The sequence below is a fragment of the Ursus arctos genome, unplaced genomic scaffold (assembly GCF_023065955.2).
Source record: "Ursus arctos isolate Adak ecotype North America unplaced genomic scaffold, UrsArc2.0 scaffold_24, whole genome shotgun sequence".
NCBI classification, from domain to species: Eukaryota; Metazoa; Chordata; class Mammalia; order Carnivora; family Ursidae; genus Ursus; species Ursus arctos.
The window spans coordinates 14,680,190-14,705,469 of NW_026622919.1; the positions used below are offsets into that span (position 1 = coordinate 14,680,190).

The 25,280-nt window shown below is 42.0% G+C and overlaps 1 protein-coding gene and 1 long non-coding RNA gene across 16 annotated transcripts in view; one reads left to right on the forward strand and one right to left on the reverse strand.

The window, feature by feature from the left end:
- Window positions 1-25,280, forward strand: part of STRADA (STE20 related adaptor alpha) — a 26,961-nt gene continuing 1,681 nt past the window's right edge. Inside the window, exons 1-13 of one of the 15 annotated variants that reach the window (XM_057318076.1) lie at window positions 12-142; window positions 2,783-2,828; window positions 4,975-5,267; window positions 8,306-8,361; window positions 10,051-10,108; window positions 12,334-12,362; window positions 18,265-18,367; window positions 18,783-18,904; window positions 20,364-20,472; window positions 20,591-20,714; window positions 22,306-22,477; window positions 23,015-23,119; window positions 24,999-25,240. In XM_057318076.1, coding sequence (XP_057174059.1) covers window positions 8,350-8,361; window positions 10,051-10,108; window positions 12,334-12,362; window positions 18,265-18,367; window positions 18,783-18,904; window positions 20,364-20,472; window positions 20,591-20,714; window positions 22,306-22,477; window positions 23,015-23,119; window positions 24,999-25,240 — 1,076 coding nt within the window. In that variant the 5' untranslated portion in view covers window positions 12-142; window positions 2,783-2,828; window positions 4,975-5,267; window positions 8,306-8,349. Of the gene's footprint in view, window positions 143-2,782; window positions 2,829-4,974; window positions 5,268-8,305; window positions 8,386-10,050; window positions 10,109-12,333; window positions 12,363-17,703; window positions 17,869-17,968; window positions 18,368-18,782; window positions 18,905-20,363; window positions 20,473-20,590; window positions 20,715-22,305; window positions 22,478-23,014; window positions 23,120-24,998; window positions 25,241-25,280 lie in introns of those variants that run through there. The other 14 variants (XM_044389142.3, XM_057318077.1, XM_048225458.2 and 11 more) reach the window with 14 other exon arrangements.
- LOC130544726 (uncharacterized) overlaps window positions 18,266-25,280 on the reverse strand; it is a 10,096-nt gene continuing 3,081 nt past the window's right edge. Inside the window, exon 2 of the long non-coding RNA XR_008961253.1 lies at window positions 18,266-18,638. This is a non-coding gene — a long non-coding RNA (uncharacterized LOC130544726). The remainder of the gene's footprint in view (window positions 18,639-25,280) is intronic.

A 25,280-nucleotide genomic window follows, 5' to 3' on the forward strand; every position in this document is an offset into this window, starting at 1 on the left:
CCAGCCCTACCCCGGTCCCGCTACTGCGCATGGCACGTTGCGTACCTCCCCCTACCCCCAGCAACTGGCCTGGCGGCGCGGCCCTAAACTAAGGAGGCGGAGCTGAGACGGGGTCGGGACTGCTCGCTAACTCCAGGACCAGGTACCGGGCTGGCGGGGCCGCCTGGTGCGCTCCAGGGACCAGTCCCTCCTCGCCCTGACGCCGATTCCATCTCCTCAGGGGCGGGCCTTCGTCAGATCGGCCATCCTGGCCCCCCCTCACCCTCCACGGGCCCCCTTTCACCCCGTCCTCTTCGATTCCCGCAATTAGGGGCTCCAGCTCGAGAACAGAATAGGCTTGGGCCTGCCCGGGAGACGGCCGAGCGGAGTTGCCGGGCGAGAGAGGCGAGCGCCTGCTTTCCGTACCCATCTTTTCCCCTGACTCCTAGGTGGGGAGCCTGGGGCCCAGGTGTCAGCTTGCCCTGCCCAAAGAGGCGGCCGATCTTGTGCTGACCCCCCTACCCCCATCCCACAATCCCAATTCCCATCTATCCCAGGCTGGACAGCGAATCAAAACCCCCTTAAGGAGAGAGATTTAGGTGACTCCCTGAATCAGCAAAAACAAAACGCTTCTAATTGCCTTGTTGTTTTCCAAGAATGTTTCAGTGCCCGCAGATTTGGGGTGGAGATGGGCGGTGGGGGTAGGGAAGTGAGCGCGAGGGAAGGGGAGTGGTTAAATAAAATTGTTCAAGTTTCCAGGAAATGGGGTACTACTTTTTCTGCCCAGCCTTCTGTTAAGATAACCTAGCATATTCCAACTCGACTTTCCCGAAGAGGAAAAGCCGTTCGAACTGGTCCTTTTCTTACTGTATAATACCTGTTAAAGTAGAACCGTATTCCAGTATGTATCTGAGGCATTAGGACAGTTCTTCATTGACTGATTCATACTGTCTAAAGACACCCAAGACTGTTTCTTGTTCCTGAGAGTTGAAGAAACCAAGTCTCATCTGGTTACTTGCCTTAGGCCAGGAACCTATTCAGCTATTAGTTACAGTGCTGAACTTGTTAGGTCTGTTCCCCCACCTTTCAACCAGGTTTCTTAGAGTATTGTGACTCAAATGCAGTGTTTGTAGTTGTAACCCCAGACATGGAAGAAGTTTAGAAAACAGTGACAAAAACAGGGAAAAGGGAAAAAATAAAGCAAGGTAAACGAATTCTTTTCTATTCTATTTGGCATCCGGTCAGCAGCATTGTCAAATCAGACGATGTCTTCTCAGTCAGTCATCATTGTATCTTTGCAGACACAGTCTTGATACTTCTCCCTAGACTTCTCTGTAATCACTCTGGTTTCTAGAGCATAGGCTTTGGAACAGATCTAATGGGTGCTCTACCAGTTGCCTGTATCATTCTGGGCATTTAGCCTCTCTGAGCTTTTAAGTTCCTGGTCTGTAAAATGAGGAAGATGATACTTATGGTGAGCTGATCTCTGTGATGCATTTAGCACAGATCCTTGCACATAGTAAGTTCACCATAAGTGCTTGCTGCTTTTATTATTTTTGCTATTAACAATTTAACAGATATGGGAGTGCCCATCTTATGTGTTGGGCACAGCAGCCCGTGGGAATGCAATAGTGAGTGAATAAGATGCATTGGCAGTTAACATTGTGGTAGGTGTAAGGGTTGAATACAGAGGCTGAACACCTAACAGAGGTGGGGGGGAATGGCGGTCAGGGAGGATTTCCGTAGCACAGGGTACCTGAGATGAGTAGTAAGGAATGATAGGTCAAAGTTAACCAGGTTGGGGGAGCGAAAGTGGTCCAGGAGGGGAAGCAGAGTCTTTAAAGTTTTTCCTTTGGATTCCATTTTCTCCTACCTGCCTTCAAGCATGATGTCCTAAATATGGACCTATCCCAAGGCTTGCTTCCCAGCCTTCTGCTTTTTTCTCCCCATTTTCTCCTTCAGTGCTTTTGTCACTTGTATAGCTTTGGCTGCTAACTCCCAGGTCCACATAGCCATCTCTAACATCTCTCTTAAGCATCAGTCTTACTTTTCTAACTGACTGCTATATCTTCTCACTTGGAATATAGAACTCTTTTCTCAACCTCAACATGATTTAAAAACTTGAACTCATTTTCCCACCAGAACCACTTCCACCTCTGAGTTTCCTGTTTTGTCGCTGACACACTACTCTTTCCCAGTTACTTGGGCACAAAAAAAATCAAGAGTCATCAGAGTTGTCCACAAGTAGAATGGGTTCCATGATAAGGTAGTGAGTCTCTGGCAGGGGAAGTTTTCATGCAGAGGCTAAATAACCTTACATCCAGGAGTTTGTAAAAGCTGTTCCCCCGAAGGGTGGAGGGTAGGCTAGATGACTTATGGTGTCCTTACTAACTAAATAGAATTTATTTTTCCTTCATCCCCTAGCCATCTATTTCTTAACACTCCCTCTGCTACAAGCTCTTATCACCCCAAATATGGTTCACTATAATTGTGTTCTAATGGTATTCCTTTCTCTGGGGATTTTTCACCTCCCCTTCTCACATCCGTTGGCAGATTAATATTCCTTAGAATGTTTCTTAGAACAAGGCTTCTCAAACATTAGTCAGTACGATGGTCCACAGACCAGCAGTGTTACCATCATCTGGGAGTTTGTTAGAAGTACCAGGCCTCACTCCAGACCTTCTAAATCAAAATCTGCACTTTTAACAAGATCCTCAAATTATTTGAATGCGCAATAAAGTTTGAGAGACACTATCTTAGACCACTGTTTTGTGTTTGTCACCTTTCTGTTTAAAATCTGCAGTGGCTTCCTACTGCCTGGTGAAGAAAATCCATACTCTAGCATGCACGTAAGGCTTCTTCATTGTTCTCATATATCTGGAGTTGTGCTTCTATAACTTGTTATGCAAAGTGCTAACATACTTCTCGGTATATTTGGTCAGTCAGTCAGTCAACATTACTGAGTACCTGCTATGTGATAGGCACTGTTCTAGAAACTGGGAGATACAATTGTGGACAAAACAAAGTAAGCACTAAAAATGAGCAGCTAATACTATTATGCTTGGAATTCCCATTTTCTTTAGGTCCTATTTGACACTGAAGCCCCACCCCTGCAATAAAGCTATCCAGGTCCATCCCAGCTTATAGTAACTGTCTTTCCCTTTGCTGAACACCATAAGGACTTGCCCATTTCTACCTGTGCGTTCCCCAGACCTGCTGAATTAAAAAATTTTGAAGGTGGGAGTTTGAGCATTCATCGGTTTTTATAACTACATGAGTTAATTTGAAACACATCCTGGTTTGAGAACCCATGTTCAAATAATTAATGAAGCTGTTGGTGTGGTAGTCTAGGACCAGTTCTTAGGTTTGTTATATTAATTTATACGGTGTTTGGGGATTGACTTTATTTTCTGTTTCCAATATTTTCCCAGAGCATAGGTAGTTCCTTCTGCAGATAAAAATCATCTTTTTATCTACATTAATATTCTATGTTCTTTCTGTTGTAGACTATATTTGGATATGGACCCTGCTTCCTCTTAAATTTCTTTTGCATGATGCTTTGTGTTTAATGTTATTAAATAATGTGCACTCTAATAATCTTTTTTTAAAAAAATCCAGTCCATATTTTTCTATTTCATGCCAGGATAAATGATTCTCAACATGGTGATGATCTTCTATAAGAAGATTAGATAGGGGTGAAGATAAATGCAATTTGATAAAAATATATAGATGATTTTAAAAGGCCTCCTCTCTTCCCTGGATTGAAATCCATTGCTTTGATTTCTCTGAAGCAGTTCTAAGGATTCCAAGAACTCTATGTATCTGATTAAGTTCCCACTCCCATTGCTATACTATATACTACCACAATCCCTCAAAACCCCAACCTACCTCAAAAAAAAAAAAAAAAAAAAAAAGAAGGGAAATGTGGCAGGGATTTTTTTCTAGATTCTTCAAAAGTGTTTCTGATTATTTATTTTAGTCATTTTACTTTTAAAGTCATTTTTGTTGAGATATAATTTACCTACAGTAAAATATACCTACATTAAGTATGTATGGTTTGTTGAGTTTCGACAGATACACTTGTGTAACTACCATGCAATCAAAATACAGAACATTTCCACCACCCAAAAAGTTCTCGCGTGTCTCTTTGAATTTGGTCCCTCCTCTTACCCTTGGTCCCAGGCAACCAAAGACCTGCTTTCTGTCATAATATTTTTACTTTTTCCAGAATTTCATGTATATGGAAACAATATATAGATTTATGTCTGACTTTCACTTAATATGACATTGTTGTATGTATCAGTAGTTTGTTCCTTTTCATTGCTGTGTAATATTCCACTGGTATATATACCACATTTTGTTTTTTCACTTACCAGTTGATAGACATTTGGATTGTTTCCAATTTGGGGCCATTGTGAATAATGCTGTTATGAACATTCATGTACAAGTCCATGTGAACATATGTTTTCATTTCTCTTGAGTAGACTACCTAGAGCAGACTTACTGGGTCATAGGAAGCTACTAAACTATTTTCCAAAGTGGCTATTATAGTAGTTTGCATCCCCATCAGCAATGAATGAGAGTTTCTATTGGTCACTATTCTTGCCAACACTTGGTATTGGCAGTCTTTATTTTTAGCCATTTCAGTAGGTATGTAGTGGTATCTCATTGTGGCTTTATATACATTTCCCTGATGGCAAGTGATGCTGAGCATCATTTCATGAGCTTAGTGGCCATTCCACCTCTTCTGTTCAAATCTGTTGCCCATTTTTTAAGTTGAGTTGTCTTACTGAGTTGTAGAAGTTCTTTAAATATTCTGTATACAAAATGTTTTGTAGACACACAGACTGTTCTCTCCCAACTTGTATATTTTCTTAGTGCTGTCTTTCGAAGGTAGAAGTTTTTAATTTTCATAAAGTTTATCATATTTTTCTTTTTCATTTCATGCTCTTGATGTTATTTTTTTTTTAAAGATTTTATTTATTTATTCGACAGAGATAGAGACAGCCAGCAAGAGAGGGAACACAAGCAGGGGGAGCGGGAGAGGAAGAAGCAGGCTCACAGCGGAGGAGCCTGATGTGGGGCTCAATCCCATAACACCGGGATCACGCCCTGAGCCGAAGGCAGACGCCCAACCGCTGTGCCACCCAGGCGCCCCTTGATGTTCTTTTTTTAATTTTTACTTATCCCAACATGATGAAGATTCTCTCCTCTGTTTTATTTAGTAGTTTTAACTTTTTCTTTAGTTCTATGATCCACTTCAAGTTAATTTTTGTGTATCCTATAAGGTAAGGGTGAAAGTTCATTTTTTCTAAGTAGATATTAAGTTGTATCTAGGTTATTTTTCCCCCATGGAATTACTCTGGCCCTTCTCTTGAAAATTAATTGACCATACATGCACGGATCTATTTCTGCATTCTCTGTTTTGTTTCATTAATCCATTTGTCTGTCCTAGACCAAAGTACACTGTCTTGATTACTGTAGCATTAAAGTAAGTCTGGAAATAATGTAAGTCTTCTAACTTTGTTCTTTTTCAAAATCATTTTCACTATTTTAGGTCCCTTGTATTTCCATATAAATTTTAAGATCAGCTTATCATTTCCTTCCTAAAAGTCTGCTGGGATTTTGATTGGGATTGCACTGAATCTATAGATCAATTTGGAGGGAGTTTATATCTTCACAGTATTGAGTCTTCCAATCTATGAACATAGCATATCTCTTATTTAGTTTATCTTTAATACCTCTTAGCAATGTTTTATAATTTTTAAACATACAAGTTCTTATAATTTTAAAGAAATTATTCCTAATTATTTTATGTTTTTGTTGGTATTATAGTTAGTTTTGTTTTCTTAAATTTCATTTTCTAATTGTTCATTGCTAGTACATAAAAATACAGTTGGGTTTTGTAATTGGCCTTCTTTCTAAATTCATTTTTTTAGGTCTAATGATTTTTTTCTGTAGAATACTTAGAATTTTCTATATATACAATCATGTTGTCTATGAATAAAGAGTTTTACACCTTCTTTTCCAATCTGTATGCCTTTTGTTTCTTCTTTTTCCTTTTTGCATTGGCCAAGACCACTAGTACAATGATGAACAAGTGATAAAAGCAAACATTCTTGTTTTGCTCTGTTTTTAGAGGAAACTCACTAATTCTTTTTACTACTAAATATGATGTTAGCTATACATTTTTCATACATACTTTATTTTATTATTATTTTTAAAGATTTTATTTATTTATTTATTTGAGAGAGAGAGAGAGAGAGAGAGAGTGAGTGCAAGTGGGGGGGAGGAGCAGAGGGAGAGTGATAAGCAGACTCCACACTGAGTGCAGAGCCCGATGGCAGGGCTTGATCCCAACCCTGAGATCATGACCTGAGCCAAAATCAAGAGTCTGATGTCCAACCAACTGAGCCACCCAGGCGTCCCCTTCATACATATCTTTTACCGAGTTGACTTGGTAAATTCTATTTCTATCCTATTCCTATATAACTATTCCTAGTTGACTGAGAGGTTTTCTTAAAATCATGAATTGATACTGAATTTTTTCAGATGATTTTCTCTACTGAGATGATTGTATTTTTTTTTTTTTCTTGTTTACTCAGTTACTCTGGTAAAGTTACACTGATTTTTTTTTTTTTAAGTAAGTTCTAATGCCCAGTGTGGGGTTTGAACTCATGACCAGGAGATGAAGATTCTCATGCTCTACTGACTGAGTTCATTTTTTTTCCTGCCCACCCCACCATTTTTTTAACTCCTTAAAATTGGTTGTTTTTTATTTCAAACAACCTCAGACAAAAACAGTTTGGTATACATTGATTCATTTTTTAGTGTTAAGAAAGTCTTTAGTTCCTGAGATAAACCCCACTTGGTCATGATGCATTATGCTTTTAGTCATTCTAGATATAATTTTTTTAAAAGATTTTATTTATTTACTTGAGAGAGAGCAAGATCACAGAGGCAAAGGGAGAGGGAGAAGCAGACTTGCTACAGAGCAGAGAGCCCGATGAGCTGAAGACAGACGCTGAACCGACAAAGCCACCCAGGCGCCTCTCTAGATATAATTTTTAACTATAAATTAAGCAAACATAAAACAAGATCAGGATGATATAAAAGAAGATAACATTTGAGAAATGGCAAAAGCTCTTGGAAATGTGTAACCAAAATTTAAAAATTAGTAGAAGGGTTAAAAAATAACATTGAAGAAATCTCTTGGAAAGTAGAGTTGTAAAATAGGAGTGAAACAAGTATAAATTAATTCTAGATAATTCTAGAAGTATGTCTTTATTAGGAATTCTATACATAGGGGAACCTGGGTGGCTCAGTCGTTAAACATCTGCCTTTGGCTCGGGTCGTGATCCCAGGGTCCTGGGATCGAGTACCACATAGGGCTCCCTGCTTAGCAGGAAGCCTGCTTCTCCCTCTCCCACTCACCCTGCTGTGTACCCTGTCTCTCTGTCAAATAAATAAAATGTTAAAAAAAAAAACAAACCCAAACAGCTAAGTGCAGCTGGCCTAGGAAACAACTAGTCTGGGTTGTAGCAGGGGGATGGAGGGCCTTGGAAAGGCAATCTCCAGGGACAAATTGGAATGGATAAGTTCAAATGTATGGTAAAATATATTGATAAGACAAATAGCAGAGATGTACTTGGAAAAAGTAACAGCTATGTGGGAAACCAAACAAGTAAAAAAAATATGAGTCCATTATTAACTCCAGGAAAACTAATGGTGTACAAGAAAACAGACATGGTCATCTTTGTTTGCCTCGGCTCTGAACCGTGTTTCCACAGTCATAACAATGTAAATGTGGATTTTTTATTTAATCAAACATTATGCCAGAATTGTGTGGAGAGAATGAAGGCAAGAAAGTAGGGTGCAGGAAGGTGATGTAGGAGAGCTTAGTCTTCATCTACCACAGTAGAAAGTTAGTAGAGAAGTGTCTAAAACGGATAAGTCATGGCCATATAAACATTATTTAAGAATGATAATAAAAAGCAGGATAAACAGCCAAAAAAAGCAAATGTAATTGCTTCTGGGAAAGGATCAGTGGGGAATTGGGTCAAGAGAAATTTAAAAATTAAAGAAGAAAACCATACAATAACAAACCTGTCTTTTCTTACAGAGATTGCAGTATTTCCGAATGTACTTGGCTAGAGTACATCCAGTTTTATTGTCACTCAAAGATTCTCTAAACCAATCTTTAGAATCTAGAAATTTATAGGTCTGGTACAGTGCTTTGAGTGGTAGACTCATAGTAAGTTTTTGTTAATCAAAAGGCATTTCTATAAAAGGAGATTTGACTAACCTGTTTCTATTTTCCTTTTAGGTTTAAATTTTTGAAATTGAAGTAGGTCTACACATTAGGAACTCATGTCTTTTCTTGTAAGTAAACCAGAGCGAATTAGGGTGAGTGTTTCTATTCTTCTGGCTTTACTATTTTTATTTTCTGTAAAGCAGTGTGTTTTGGCAGATACTGTAGGTGGTTTTTATGTGATGCTCAGAATCCTATGGATGTGAGGCATGTGGGAAGTAAAGCAGATATTGCAGCCTCCACTCCTAAGAAAAGAGCTTGCAGGCAGAGGCTGACTAGAGACAAATACACCCACCAGCTTGTCTGATAGAGTAGAAATGGTGGCTTATTTCAAGAATATCACTCATACAAAATTAAATGAATCAATGTCCCTTTTCACTATAGATATGTAATCGCTAATAAGCTGCCTATTTCCTATGTATTTTCAATGAGTTTGTGTGTTTTAAAAATCAGTATCAAATTGTCATTATTTGAACACTTTTTCTAAGTTTAATCATAAGTTTTAACTGAAGACTCTTTGAACGTGAAAAATGTTATTACACCTGAAAACTTCACCAGCTAAAATGACCTCAAGAACAAATACTGGATTTAGCTTCTTTATAAGCTTCCATGACTTCATAAAAGAGCATTGTATTTTGTTTATTATCAAGTATTTAATTTCTAAATGCAGTAGTAATTATTTTAAAATTCTATAACAAGGAGGAAGTGCTATGTGACACATGAACATACCACTTCCTTTAAATATTAAAGTATATGTCATATTTTGTGATACAGTACATATTATTTTTTATAAAGTTTTTTATTTTGGGTGTTCTTTTTTTAATTTAGAAAGAAAAGGACGGAGAGTGATGTTGTAGTTCCAATTCATAACCCATATTATACAACTTATTTCTGAATGTTACTTAATCTTCTTTTTTCTGGTGTTTGTGTATATAAGAATAATTTATACTGGGAAGAGTAAACTTCACTGTTAAGTAAGAGGAAAAACAGAATCTCTCCTTAGCCTGAACTCTGCCTGGTGGAAAGAATGCCCCCAAGCCAAACTTGAACACTAGTCCCTAAGTGAAATTCAATCGTGATTCCATTACTTTTACATACGAGCTTCTTTTCTGTGTCACCCTCACCTGATTCATGTGAAACCAGAGCACTTTATCAGTATTAAGGAATCCAATACTCATTTGAAATAGGATAGTAAAGTGAACCATGATTGGTAAAGTTAGTGTGGTCCTTGTAAACCTGGTAGAAAATATAGTAGTGATGTCCTTAGAAATCCTAGTGGATGAAAGAATATGCAGCTTACTATTTTCTTTTACAGACTAACAGAGGCTTGTGCAAAACTGTTTCATCTCTGTTTTCCATATTATGAATTCCAGTAGCATTTTTCACATTGTCATTCATGATCCAAAGCATCTGTAATAGACAGCCATTGAGTGAGTCAGATGGAACCAGAAGGTAGTTTTATGTCTAGGAGGGACAAAAAACCTTCTTCATTATTAGGGCCAGTACCACATGTTTCTCATCTGTCTGTCAGATTTAAGGATTATTTATCAAATTAGGCGAAGAAGAATAGAGAAAGGAATTAACCTGTTGTTTTCAGTTGATTTAAATCCAGGATTCTTTTCAAAATTGTTCCATAGAAATGCATCTTAACTGTACCGCATGATTCTGTTTTTGTAGTTTATTTGTTTGTCTAATGGCTGATAGCTAATTTTTTGTGACTTGGAAGAAATACTAATTCTCTTTGGGGTTTTCCTCTTTAGCGGTGGGTCTCGGAAAAGTTCATTGTTGAGGGCTTAAGAGATTTGGAGCTATTTGGAGGTAAGTACAGTATGGCATTTAGCCATCACTTCAGGATAAATGTCACTACTCTTGTTGACTAAATCAATTTCTAGAAATTAGCAATTGGAAGGGCAAGTGTAAAGGATAGTTCTGTTGTTTGGCTCCATTTTGAATCCATGGTATCCCAAAGATTTGAGGGCTCATCTGGCAGTTGACCTTGGCCTGTCTTGATTGTTAGAAAGTCAGTATTTACTTAAAGGCATATTTATTTCTTCTAAGTATTCATCCAGTTGAAAGACATATTCTTAAAGGAAGAAAACTTAAGTGTTTAAAATCTTCTAACCTTGAAGACTTTAAAAATAAAATTATTAGGACAAAAGTACAAATGATACAAAAGTTCTGGTTTACTGATCAATCTAGTTGACTCATCTTTTCATGGTAGAAATTATGAGACTTCAGAGAACTAAGGGAAAAATAAATCTGCCAGGACAAAAATATTAACTGACTTCCTGTTGTAAAATCCACATGCTGATTTCGGAAGTCGTAACCTTGCAATTTTGAAGTTTAACAGGGCCAGGCATTCGCCTATGATTCTTTTGGAATTGAGCCTTTTTGAGAACTGGGATCTTAATTTAAGGCAAAGAAAATTCTTTTCTATACAAATAACAGTAGTAGAGCCCCATTCTTGGTGTCTGAATACCAAGACACTGTCTTCAGCTAAAGAAACAAGTTATCAGATAAGTGCATTGATTGACTGATCAAACAAAATACCCTCAGATAGACTTAAGTCATTGAGAACTGAAACCTGTTAGTTACTAGGTGATACCTGTTAATTTATTTTCCTTAATGCCACTCAAAGACCTTCAGAGAAGTATTATTTGTTATGTTTTAGACAAATGAGAGTTTAGAAAAATAATGAGTTATTTTTGTTTTAGTTCTGAAGAATAAAAATTAGCTGCACAGTAAAGGAAAAGCTAGTGGGAAAAAAAATACTATATTCTGGTCCTGTCCTCATTTTCTTCTCATCTTTAATGGGAATACCATTGGTTTAAAAGTAAACATTGGCATTGATGACAGTTGAGTTGGAAGTCCAGTTTACAATTAATTAGTTAAAAATATTCCAGTATATGTGAATTGAATTAAGGATTTTGGTTTCAGCGTCTTGAGTGTAGGATCTCTGGCAGTCTTTTGACAATTTCCTAGTCTCTAATTTGAGGAGAGTGAAGGGATTGTTCTGTCTGTTGTTTACAGCTTGATGATGTATATTTTATCAAATTTTATATAACTTGGAATTTGCCTTCTACTCTACAAGATTGGACTTCATTTGAATTAATCTGTTCACTTGGCTTCTTACCTTTAACAGACTGTCTTAAGTAAATGCACCTGTCATTTGTGTACCAGAAAAAATAAATAAATAAATAATCTTATTTTGACAAATTGAGGCTAATTTACTCTGTAGCCAGTCTCCTCTAACAATACAGTTGGGTGCTCTGATTTCTAATTTAAGATATTTGGAAATGTGTGATCATTCTGATACTTCCCAGTTAAAAATCGACTTTGACGGTTTTTCTCACTTTCATAGAATGATGAAAATAAAAAATACGGATAGAGAATTTGTCTGATTTAAGGGCAGAAAGTTATTTCAGTTGTCCTTTGCTTTATCTGTTTTCACCTAGAGTAGCAAAGGGCCAAAAAGCCCTTCCTTTATTTGTATTCAGAATAGAATGCATGTGACTGGAGAATCTTAACTGGGTAATGGTCCCACGTATACATGTTGCTGTACTAAAACCTTTTTTGCCTTTTTTTTTTTGAAAGCCTGTTTTCTAGTCCCTGCACTTTCTGGGAAATAGCCAACCATCTCTATAACTTTATAATGAATGTTTTGTTCACAGTATAAGACTCTGAAACCAGCCTATTGAAAGTAACATTGTGTGCTGATGGAAAGTAAATTTAAGACTAGAATTACAGCAGTTGAGTTACACTTGCCAAAGAATGCCCAGAGAATAGTAGCCTTGCCATGTTGTGAAGAGCCAGAGATTCATGTTTAAAACCCCATCTATGTGTAGTGTTTTGACTGTGGGTCTCTCTCTGTGTATGTACATGTGTATGTGTTCATACATGGCACTGCAGGCACTTTTTACCATAATGACTCTTAAGTGGTTTCTATAAATAAATGTTGTCCTAAGTGCAATAATTGCTGCTGTGAATGTGGATCTGTCTTCTGCTAAAAAACAAAATGCCAACAATCAGTTTCTCTACTCCAGAGCAGCCTCCGGGTGGCACTCGGAGAAAAGTAAGTGACTTTCTAGGCTCTAGCACTATGGCTGTTGCATGGGGATGACTTCTTGTGGAAATTTGTGGTTTTGGTTGGCTTATCATTTTATGTTTCTGCTTATCTCAGTGAGTTTTATTTGTAATTCTTTTACTTGTGGAAATTCAGGTTTCACCCTGGAAAGATTTAGATGTGTACTCTGGAAGCTGAAACGCTCTCAGGCACTTTTTTCTCTCCCTTGGGGATTAAGGTCTCCTCCCCTTCCCGACCCTACCAGTCCCCCACCACCTCCTCCAAAAAAACGTTTCAACAATCTAAGATGTGGTTATCTTTTAGTAGCTAGTGGTACTAAATTTTCCATCCTTGGTCTATTGCTAATCGATTTCAGTCCACAGAGATCATACAGAGCTCTATCTAGATTATAGGCAGTACCTCAAATCTCCTACCTTTAAAACAAAACCCCACATTAAAAAGTACAAAAGGGAGGTGCTTTTTTTTTATTGGCAAAAGTTCAAAGACTCTTGCCCTGCTTCCTAGTCTTGTCGTTTATTTTACCAAAGTAAGTAACAACAGATGTGCACAGTGTACCAAGCTATTTTTGATAATGTGAATCAGTGTCTTATAAAGAGAGGGGATAAGAACCCTTTTCTAAGTAGACTTCTTAGTCTTTTCAGATGACAGGCATCTGCCCCGTTTGCAGGCAGCTCCACAGTGGAAGGACAGTGACGTTGACTAGGAATTTCTCTCTGAGTGAAGCTTTGGTTGTGCTTATGTAGTCTGCTAGTCAGGAGCACCTCTCCATCAGATCCAAATATGTTCCATTCGGGAGACCAAAAAACATTCCCTGTACCATCAGTTAGATATTTTTCCAGAATAGAAACCTATTAAATGTAATTTTATATTTTCACAGCTGCCGGCATGATGCCAAGAGTTATCCTGTGTGAAACCTGGTGCTGGGGGGTGGGCATAGCATTTCACAAATATTGTCTTTGTGTGCTCTGTTGTGCTTCGTCTTAAACTCTTTAAACAAAGTTATTTAATGGTCATTTCTGGCTATCAGAAGCTTATGTATTTTCCAAATGATTCAAAATGAATAAAATGCTTTTCATGGCAGGGGAAACTAAGAAGCTTTGCTAGAATTAGTTTCTCTAGACAATTTGAGATTATACATCACACTAATACAACTATGTCATGCTGTGTTTAAAGAGAATGGACTAAACATTTCATCCTTTGCATCTGAATTTTGGCCTTTTCTAACTCTGAAACAGTACACTCCCCTAACCCGCCTCTCTTGTGGCAATATCAGACCCGACCTCTTCCTTTCAAAATACTGTCTTTGTTTGTTTGTTTTCCTAAATAAAGGTTGGTTTCTGTCTGAGTTCAGACCTACAGAACATCCACAAACTAGAACTTGCCCATTTTAGGATCATTGCAGTGAGATGGGGACAGCAACCACTAGACTAGTTCATCTCAGGCAATTCCCGACTGCCAAGAACTCACATTCCCAATTACCTTAAGAATTTTAGTTCCTAAAACTAACATTTTTGAGTCATTTTCTGTAGTCAACAAAGATAGTAGAAATATTTGCCAAGTTACTACCTAATCATACCAGTAGTTTACTACATCGTTTCCTACCTAGGCTCAACAAGAGTGTGCCTTTAGTGTGTAGCCTACTAGACAGTATGTCTTGTATGCACTCGTAGCAAGGAGGAGGGACATAGGTCATAAAAAAGTATCTATCAGTAGTTTTTCCCAAGGGAGTTATTTAAAATGCATTTAATAAGTACTTTCATCTCACAACTCCAGCTGTCCTTCATAGTCTCTTTTTCAAATTAAAGAAATATTAAGGAGTTTGCCTGGAAATCAAAGGAGAGAAGACCTTCAAATATATAGTAGTTCTAGATTTGTTCTCTTTGGGACTATATTGCTACCTGCTAAAAAATGCAGTACTTTCTCAGAGGCAGGTACCAGATTCTGATCTATAAAGCGCCCCCAATTACAAGGGATTTAATGAGTGTGTCGCATGAGGGCAGGTGTTTCCAGTCTAGGTCGATATGTTGAACTCTGTCTCCGGTGGAACTGGCTGGTACATGCCCCCTACTCTCCTCTTCAGCAATGACAAGGGCATGGGCAGGAGACCTTCTCAGTTCAAACTTTGCTTAAATGAACTTTGTATGTGGCAGCCTCATTGTAGGCATTGGGGAACACCTCGGTGGCAAGACAGACAAGGTCCATGCCCTCAGGGAGCTTGCATTCTAGTAGAGGAGGCCGTGATAACGTTCCCTGAGGAAAGTCAAGCAAGATGGTAGAATAAAGTGACTGGGAGCCTACTTTACTTTCTGCACAGAGCCTTCGGTGCGCAGATGACGGACGTTTAAGTCGAGACCTTAGTCATAAGGAAGAAGTGGCTACGAGAAAATGGGCAGGGGCAAGGAAGGAGTAGGGCAGGAGTGTTCCAGACAAAGGGACTGCTGGTGTGAGCTTCTTAAGACCGAAGTGTGCCTGTTCACATGGGTCAAGTATAGTGAGTCGGGGATGTGGTAAGGGATGCAGTCGTTAGAAGTACGCAGGGTCCGAGTCACGTGGATCCTCACAGGCCAAAGTAGGGACTTAGGGTCTGCAAGCCACCCCCTGGGTTTTGTGTTAACTCATGACACCGATTTGACCGAGGAGTAGATTGATACCTGAGAAAACAGGATCCGCAGAAGAACAAGAATAGGTGCAGATGGTGAGAGGGAGGAGGTTAAGAAGATGGGACTGAAGACTAACTCAGCTTGCAGCCTGTCAGTCCTAAACAAATGGTGAGCTGCCATTTCAGAGCTCCTGGTTTGGGCTTTTGGCTCACACTTTGTCCCTCGGCTGTGTATCTCTCACCTGTCTGAGGCACTTGGAATGCACTATCCAGTATCTTAGGATTATTCTGAAGACTGGACAGTGTCAAGAAGCTATACTGGCTATCAATGAGCCTAGAATTTGTTTTCAGAGCATTTGAAAACACAGATAACTGTAAAAACCAAAATCAAACCAACCTTAACTATTTATCGAGCTCTTCTTAGGATTCTCTGTTTTCTTCGTTTTCTCTGTTCCGTCTTACGTGTTGAACAGGAGAGTGACCAAACAGTAGGCAGCAAAAGAGGGAGGAGAAGAACAGAACTCATATTAATTGAGTATCTACGAGACACCAGGTAGCACTAAGCTCTTTCCATATTTCATCTCGTTTAATTGCCACAACAACCCTATGAACGGGGAATTAATCCACTAATGAGATAACAGAGATCCTAAGAGTTTAGAGTGACTTGCCCAGGGTCACAGAGCAAGTGATAGACCTGAGTTCAAGTTCTGCCTCTCTCTGGCCCCTCAGCCTACACTCTTTGTATTATACCATTTGTCTTACTTAAAATAGCCTTTCCCAAATTATCTTTTCCAAAATTTAACAAAAGATTCTCTGGATGAGTAGATTTGGGAAATGCTAGGTTAGACGAAGTTAAACAAGTTTCTTTACTATAATACTTCTCAAAGCCTTTATATGCTTTGAAAATGCTGCATTTTCTCATTTAACTGAACGTGTAAACTGTTCCTATGTGTTAACTGCCAAGATCCGTGTTCCGGGGGGCCTACTTTGGGGAAATCCTGCATTAGAACAGCCCAGTAGAAAAATGGACAAGAGACGCAAAGAGGCAGTTTCACCTGGGAGAAACCTACATGGCCAATAAATACATGAAAAGATGTTCAACCTTATTAGTAACCAAGGAAATGTAAATCAAACCCACAATGACATTGGCAAAAATTAAGTCTGATTAAGTGATGGAGGAAAGTGGATCAATGAGAACATACATATAATGCTGGGGGGAGTGTAGATTGGTATCACCATTTTGGAAAACAATTTTGTATTAGTTTGTAAAGTTGATTGTTCATTTACTCTGTAACCTAGCAATTCAATTTCTGGGCATAAGCTTTAGAGTAGTTCTGGCATATACACATCAGGAGACACTTTCAAATGAGTTTCTAATAGCACAGTTCAGTAGAGCAGAACTGAAAACAACCCAAAAAGCCCATCAACACTGGAATGGATAAACTGAGATATAGTCACAAGATGACTATTACACAACATGGGTGTATAGCATGGCTAAATACAACAATATGGATGAATCTTAGAAATAGAAAAATTGATTGAATTAGAAATTTGCTGACAGGGCTCTCATTTGCTTGACGAGATTCCTCCTACTGTCATAGTAAGAGGTGCAAGAGGAAGAACCCATGTGGTTTCTTTCCCCATTGGCAGCATGAACTCTTGAAACCAGATGTGCTTGAAACATCAGGTTTAGGAATATAGCATATGAAATATGAGCTGGCCTAAGGTTCTCCATTTCAGTAGGACACACATCTGAAGAAAGAGGATCCAAAAGAAAGAAAAACATAGCCCCAAAATCATGCAAATAAATTTAGGTCTAGAAGAAGGAAACAGCCTTTTGAGCTGTTGGTCTGCCATCGATTTTGCTGGGCACTCTTCTTCTGGACCTCAAAGGCCAGAGGTGTGATGCCCACATCCTAACTGGCTGGAGTCCAGCTTCATTTGCAGCAGGAACAAGGAAGCAAGTCACTTCCGCCGCCTGGGATGATGGCTGAGACCTGACAGCTCTGTTCCTTGCCTGCAGCCCTATGTGTTGGCTCGGTTTTCTGTTTTTTTATTTTGTTTTGTTTTGTTTTTTGCTTCAGTTGGAAATATCAGAGAATAATTGGCCTGGGCTCTTGGTTTGCTAAAGAGAGGACTTCTTATGGCCACACTTTCCCTATAGCAAGATTCAGCCTGTGACTTTTAGGATCTTGTGGTCAGGACCTTATATAGGACCCCCGCATCTCTCTATCCCCCTTCTCTTTTCTAAACATGGCCTTCTCCAGACATTCTTTCCCCAGTTAAGAATTTCATAGTTTTTGGGGCGCCTGGGTGGCACAGCGGTTAAGCGTCTGCCTTCGGCTCAGGGCATGATCCTGGCGTTATGGGTTCGAGCCCCACATCAGGCTCCTCTGCTATGAGCCTGCTTCTTCCTCTCCCACTCCCCCTGCTTGTGTTCCCTCTCTCGCTGGCTGTCTCTATCTCTGTCAAATAAATAAATAAAATCTTAAAAAAAAAAAAGAATTTCATAGTTTTTAGCAAGTTGTTGGAAAGGACAAGCAAATCAACAGTCAACTGAAACTGGGCCTGTCCCCCACCCCCATTCCTAGATGGTGCTCACATTTACTGGCTCTGATATTAGAGCTGGTGACGACATTGAACACCTGGTGTTTTACATTTCTCATCGAATAGTGCTGGACAATTTCTTTTTTTTTTTTTAATATTTTATTTATTTATTCGACAGAGATAGAGACAACCAGCGAGAGAGGGAACACAAGCAGGGGGAGTGAGAGAGGAAGAAGCAGGCTCCTAGCAGAGGAGCCTGATGTGGGGCTCGATCCCATTACACCGGGATCACGCCCTGAGCCGAAGGCAGACGCTTAACCGCTGTGCCACCCAGGCGCCCCAGATCTTGTAACATTTTTAATACCAATTTCTATGTACTTCACAAGAACTGTTTTCTTTTTTTTTCCTTTTTTTTTTTTTTTAAAGATTTTATTTATTTATTCGACAGAGATAGAGACAGCCAGCGAGAGAGGGAACACAAGCAGGGGGAGTGGGAGAGGAAGAAGCAGGCTCATAGCGGAGGAGCCTGATGTGGGGCTCGATCCCACAACACCGGGATCACGCCCTGAGCCGAAGGCAGATGCTTAAGCGCTGTGCCACCCAGGCGCCCCTGGACAATTTCTTTGACCCAGAGTCAGACTTCATATGTTTAGATGCCAGTCTCCTCATGGGTGTGAATCACCACCTCCCACTCCCATCCCACACCCCATTTTCTCTTACTAACCTATTTTTCTTTTTCTTTAGACCAATGAGGCAAGCTCAGAGTCGATAGCATCCATCTCTAAACAGGAGATCATGAGTAGCTTCCTGCCAGAGGGAGGGCGCTATGAGCTACTCACCGTCATAGGTAAAGTCCAGGGACTGCCATTCTCAGGCTCCAGGGCGCTGCCACGATCTCCTCTACACCCTCGATGAATGTGTGCCAGAGGCTGTCAGCTAGTTAACAGGAGTCAGGGTGACAAAACAGCCTTTGGGGGCGTCTCCTTTGCTTTCATCTTCCAAGTATGGGGAAAGAGATCATGTTACCAGGAAAAGCTCTTTTGTAGTTTTTTCTTTTTGGCTTGTATGCTTCTGATGTCCTGGGCCATAGTCAGTTTGAATGGTTGGCTGAGAAGGAACTGATAGGAGACAAATTAAGAAATGTCAGCCACAAGGGTAACAGTAGTGACAGTTTTAACTTGAATCTTCTTTTTAGATCAAGTCTCTTTAAGGCAACCTTTGTGACTATTGTCCTTGTTTATGGCATTCCCCTTCTCTTTTAGGGAAAGGATTTGAGGACCTGATGACCGTGAATCTAGCAAGGTACAAACCAACAGGAGAGTACGTGACGGTACGAAGGATTAACCTGGAAGCTTGTTCCAATGAGATGGTGACGTTCTTGCAGGTAATAAAATGTGAATAAAATGTGAAATAAAACGTGAAGCCCACTTGAAGGGTGGGCTCTTCGTTCTAACAGTGATCACCAGGCGTCTCTTACATCTGTCTTCCGAAAGTAGCTGGCAGAAAACGAAGGTGGACCAAACCAAGATGTTACAGAAGCTCTTAATGAAGAATCCTGGGCGTTTGGCACTGAGGATTCTATAATGCTGCTCAGGCCAATTTATAGTCCCGTCTTCTTCTCCAAAGACTGCTTTGTGGCTCATTTATTCATTTATTATTCAGAGAGGCTAAGTCACTTGCCAGTAGTCACACACACTAGCAAGTGGTTGAGATGGGATTCACACCCAGGCAGTCTTGTTCCAGATTCAGGGCAACCTGCTCAGCCACGACAGCCATCTTCCAGCTCTCGTCGTCCTGTTGGCCCAAGGTTCCTTTCTGTTCCAGAAGCAAGTAGCTGCCCTCTTGTTAAACACGGAGAGACCACAGATCTAGTAGCTGGCCGGGGACTGGACTCTCCTTCACTGACGCAGGCTTGCACTGGGAACCCCAGAGATTCAGGGCCTGGGTCAGTGTATTTTCAGCGGTGGACGTGCAGCCTCTCCCCCTACTTCATTCATAACGTGTCTCTGAATTCATGCTTATCTGCTGGTCCCCTAACACCCATTCATGTGGTCAGAGTAGTTTTGTGGGTCTGAGAATGGAACCAGCAGTCAGTCCCAGCTTAGTTATTTGGGAAGAAAGATACCTGAGTTTATTCTAGAGCATGTTGGACTTTAGGATTCTTAATTTTTTGGAGCAGTGGACAGGTAGAAGGTATTGCCTATTTGGCCTTAGCTCATGTCCCAGAGGCCAGGACCCCAGAGTTTCTGTAGTTCTTTTGTCCAAATTTATTTTAAAATCCCATAGGTCTGACACTTTTCGTAGCTGCTCTCTCAATCCCAGGTTGCTGGAGAAGTACCTTCGAATATCTAGTAGTTATCATTTGCTCTCTGCTGCTTTGTTTCCTTGTTCTATCGATTACAACATTTTCCTTTATAATAGAAAAACAGTTTTTGTTTTCTTATCTTAAAGAGGAGTTCCGTGCCTTGGGCCTTGAAGTCAAGCTAAGCTCTAAGCTTATTACTTCCTCAGTCTTCAGTCAGCAGTTGGTTCTCATCGTTTCCGAGGTGGCGAGCTGGGACCCTCTATTGTGTTGTTCGTGGTTTCCCTGTGGGTGGGGAATTTTTCTTGAGGCCCTTTAAGATCAGCTGGTGGAGCCAAACTCAGGCAGAAGCTGGCAGAGCAGTGCAGGTCTCCCTGTGGAGACTGCAGAGCCTGGCTTCTCTCCTATGGGTGGCCCACAGGCTGCTCCCAGGAGTAGAGCTCCAGAAGTAGTAGGTCCCCATGTTATTCATGCTGCCACCATCACGAGCGTCCTTCGCCAGCGCCCCTTGATTCTGACTTCCACTTACCATTGCTTTCAGGGAGAGCTTCATGTCTCTAAACTCTTCAGCCATCCCAACATCCTGCCATATCGAGCCACCTTTATTGCAGACAATGAGCTGTGGGTTGTCACATCATTCATGGCCTATGGTGAGTGGGACAGGGGTCCTGGCAGAGAGGTGTTCTGAGACCACTGTTGTCAGCCGGCTCACGTGCGGTTTCCCTTCTCTGTTCCCCTTCCCCCTGCCCCCACAATTGTTTTCTTCAGGTTCTGCAAAGGATCTCATCTGCACGCACTTCATGGATGGCATGAATGAACTGGCGATTGCTTACATCCTGCAGGGGGTGCTCAAGGCCCTGGACTACATCCACCACATGGGATATGTACACAGGTGCATTCTTAGGAATAATCGCCCTTTCCAAGAGCAGGGATCTGGGCCTGAGCCCTTGAGCAAACAGTTGAAGGTTGACTGAAGTTAGTGAAGTCAGAGTTTAAACCAAGGCTTGGGATTCTGTCTTTGCTCTGACTTGGTAGAGCATTTAGTCTGTCAGTGCTAACTTTTTTTTTACTGAGCGGCTTGGTCCTGAGTACTGTGTGAGAAGAACATCTGACATGGACACCCTCCATCCCCCGCCTTCCTTAGAGCACCCAAACTGGTATATGTGCCCCAAAGTCAGCCCTATGCAGAGAGGCTGGGGGGAAAGCAGGTTGCTTAGTAAATGGTATCAGGAAAAGCAGCTCACAGTAGGGAGGATAAAGAAACTGGACCCTACCTAACTCCACATACAAAGGAGCACTTCAGATGTGGCCTCAATGTCTGATATAAAACTAGAAACTGCGATAGAAGGAAATGATTTTGTGGCCTGAGGCATCAAAGACTGTCTAGATATTTTAGAAGCACAAAACATCTTAAAACAAAAAAATTGATGTTTTTAACTATATCAGAATTAAAGATCTCTCTCCAGTGAAGGACACCATGAACAAAATTAAGAAATGGGTGACAGCGTGCGAGATGTAAGGTTTGTCTAAAACAGACAGGAGATTTGTAACAAGGAAATCCTGTGAATCAAGAAAAGGATAGCAAAGCAATAGAAAAAAGAGCAAAGGGTTTGAAGTTTGTAAAAAAGGAAATCCAAGGGACTAACTGTCGTATGAACAGATGCTCAAAGCCAACAATAATCAGGAAAGCAAATTAAAACAGGAGGATGTCACCCTGTACACCTGAGACGGGTGTAATGTGGAGGCTGGATGAGGCCCAGTGTGGTGAGGAGGTGGGGTCTCCTGGCCGCAGAGTGGAAGATGGCCTGACATGGCCAGGGTCCCTCAGGACTGGGACCATCAATGCTGCTGCGGGCGGACACCCCAGAGAAACCCTCACACAGAGCCCTCAGGGGTTATATGTGGTGTCATCGTTCCCACGCGTGGTGGTTAGAGGCAGTGTCGTGTTCCCCCCTGGGACAGCGGCGAGTAAAAGTGTTAGAGCCCATCCCAGAGTACAGGTGGCAGTTAGGACCAAAGGTGAGTTGTATGCAGGTGGCAACACAGATGGACTTTGTAAACAGCACTGAGAGGTAAAGGAAGAAAGGGATGCGAGCACAGCACCGTCAGGTAAATCGAAAAGATATGCATACAAAACCATGCCACGCTTTATAAGATACCTACAAACAAAAAGTACAGATTAAAAGCAGTAGATGGTGGGGGAAGCAGTGGTCTGTGGGCATAAAAGAGAACTTGAAGAGAATATAAGTTTTAAAATCTGGTGATACGTAAATTGGGTCATGCTGTTTGCTGTTTTTTCATACACGTGCTATATAAAAATATGTGTTTATGTATAAGTGGCATGAATATATACATGTGTAAAATATATACCCAAACACTGCCAGGGAGTGAGCCGACTGGAGCTGGTATGTGAAGATCAAAGGTTTGTGGCATGAGGGGCTCCCGCTGCCCCATGACACCCTCTCTCTTCCCCACCCTCCCAGGAGTGTCAAAGCCAGCCACATTCTGATCTCCTCCGATGGGAAGGTCTACCTGTCCGGTTTACGTAGCAACCTCAGCATGATCAGCCACGGGCAGCGGCAGCGTGTGGTCCACGACTTTCCTAAGTACAGTGTCAAGGTTCTGCCTTGGCTCAGCCCGGAGGTCCTCCAGCAGGTCGGTGGACTGAGTCCTGAGGAGCCCCTCGCCAACTCAGTTTCCCAAGGGAGACTTCAGGAATTTCCTGGAATGGGGGTGCTTCGCTTCTGAATGGAGTAAGGGATTCCAGAGGGAGGGGTTCCCTCTTGGCAGGTGGACCTGGAGGCCTCTCAGCATGGGCATTATGTGCCCATTGCAGATGGTGTTGTTTCCCCTCTGTGGGGTCCCAAACTGGACCTAATGCTATTTCAATTCCCTTTAGAGACCTTCCCATTTTACAGGAAGAGTGAGCATTCTGGAAATACTTGGTGCTCTCCACATCCCTCCACTAAGCAGGAGCACGGGGCCCCACGCTTCCTCTTGCTTGTTACACAGCACCAAACACTCCTTCCTTTAAAATATCAGCTACTCTTTGGTAGTACAGGCAAGAAAAGTGGGCGGGATTGGAGACAGGCATTCTTTTCCTTTCCTTGGATGTCGTCCCATGCCTTTCTCTTCTAAGAACAACCAAGGCTACAAATGGAGTGATGTGTGGCTTTTTTTCTCCTGACTCAGAATCTTCAGGGTTACGATGCCAAGTCTGACATCTACAGTGTGGGAATCACAGCGTGTGAGCTGGCCAATGGCCATGTCCCCTTTAAGGATATGCCTGCCACCCAGGTGAGCCTTCAGCCTGGTTTCCTTCTTGCCTGCCCACTGCATGTCTTCCCCTGCTGTGGGAGGGAACCCAATGGGAGGAGAGCCCAGGAGCAGGCCCACTGCTCACCACTGTAGGGCCTGGAGCAGGAGTGCAAATGGAGGCCCACATGCCATGTGTCTGTTTAGATGTATAAATCAAGCTAACACATTTTTATAAATTTATAAAATATATTCTATCCTCCTACCTTGATAAATATACCTGGAAGGCCTGTTTCTAATTTATAGTTCTCAGACTTCCCAGATTCTGTGCTACCACATTCTGGCCAATACCTTTGAACCTCTGGCCTACAAGTTCAATTTCTTTTCGTGCCCCTTACCACAACTGCCCTTTGGTCACTCCTTGGCACACACAGCCTGTGGCATATTGTACCTTTGGGAGACAGACCAGGGGAGAGGCTTATCCAGGCCTTATCAAATTCAGGAAGCAGACTTCAGACATTTGGGCAAGGATTACCTGAGTCCTAAGTACCTGGAGCATGATCTAGAACTGGGCGGGCGGGGGTGGGGGGAGAGGCTCTGAGCGAGCCTCTCCCTTGAACCCACAGATTGCCCTGTGGGAAAAGGGGCAACTACAGAATGGCCAGAGGGGAACTCTGTAGAGCAGGGGGCGGTGACATTTGAGCCTTGAAAGCAAATGTGTGAAGAAAGGGAAGTGGAAGGAAGCTCTTAGGCAGAGGGAACAGCAGAGACCCAGAGTCAAGAAAGGATAGGATCTGGGGAATGGCAATAGTTATAAATAGCTGAAGTACAGGTGCTTCCAGGGGGCTGCTGGGTGATGTGGCTAGAGAAGGAAGCCACGGCAGATCCTGAAGGACTTTGTGTGCCACGCCAGGGCCCAAAGCATGTGGAGAACTGCCGACGGCTTTGAGTCCAGGAGTGATAGCCTCAGATAAATTATGTTAGAATGATCACTACAGCAGGTGGATTAGACCTAGTAGACTAGTTAGGAGGGTATGGAAACCTACATAAAGAATCTAGAAAAATCTAAGACCATCAAAGAAAGGAGCTCAGGAAAAGTGAAAGGCTACATGAGGTGAACGAGAGGTACAGATCTAGAAACAGCACGGTCCAGTAGCACTTTCTGGGATCACGGGAATTCCTTATCTGTGCTGCCCAGTATGGTGGCCACTGGCCACCTGCGGCTGTCGAGCACTTACAGTGTGGCCAGCGAGACCAAGGAACTGAATTGTAAGCCAAATTTAAATTCACTTAAGTATAAACAGCTACATGTGACTGGTGGCTGCCATATTAGGCAGCACAACTCTAGAGAGCCTTTGAGGTTTCTGGCTTGGAAGTTCAAGAGGACAACCCTAAGGACAGCAATCCTCAAGGTGGGGCTAGTTCTGCACGTGTGGAGTCTGAGGACTTTGGCACAGCTGCCCCAGCTGAGCCTGCCCCCCCCCGCCCCCACCCCGGGGGCATTGCTCCTGTGCACCCTGCCACAGCCCAGGGCAGGTGCCACGTAATGCACCTGTTTGGACCCATCTGGGCCCGGGCTCCAAAGAAAATGACCTGATGGCCGCCTTCACCCTAGGGTGAGGGCTCTACGGTTAAAAGGAGGTGATGATGTCTTATAAACAGGAGAGGAAACTGGGAGCCCCTTCCTTGCAGCCATAGTTGGGGGCTTTGTTTTTGTAGGCCCTCTCCTCTGCACTTTGGCCTAGCTAGGGTATGGCTGCTGAGCCAGAGGCCTGCGTTGCTCTGGAAAAATTAGACTTATCCTGCTTCTCTTTTCTCTACTCCCCTTCAGTATTTTGGGAAAACTGTATTTGTAAAGAAACTCTATAGACCTCCCAGGGGCACCCCCCTCCAGCCCAGGTAGTGGCTCTGTCCTCCCCAGATGCTGCTGGAGAAGCTGAACGGCACAGTGCCCTGCTTGCTGGACACCAGCACTATCCCCGCTGAGGAGCTGACCATGAGCACATCACGCTCAGCAGCCAACTCTGGCCTCAGTGAGAGCCTGGCCACCAGCACCCCCAGGACCTCCAATGGTGACTCGCCATCCCACCCCTATCACCGCACCTTTTCCCCTCACTTCCACCACTTTGTGGAGCAGTGCCTTCAGCGCAACCCAGACGTAAGGTATTTCCTCTGGGCTGGGAGTGGGCTTTCAGGGGAACAC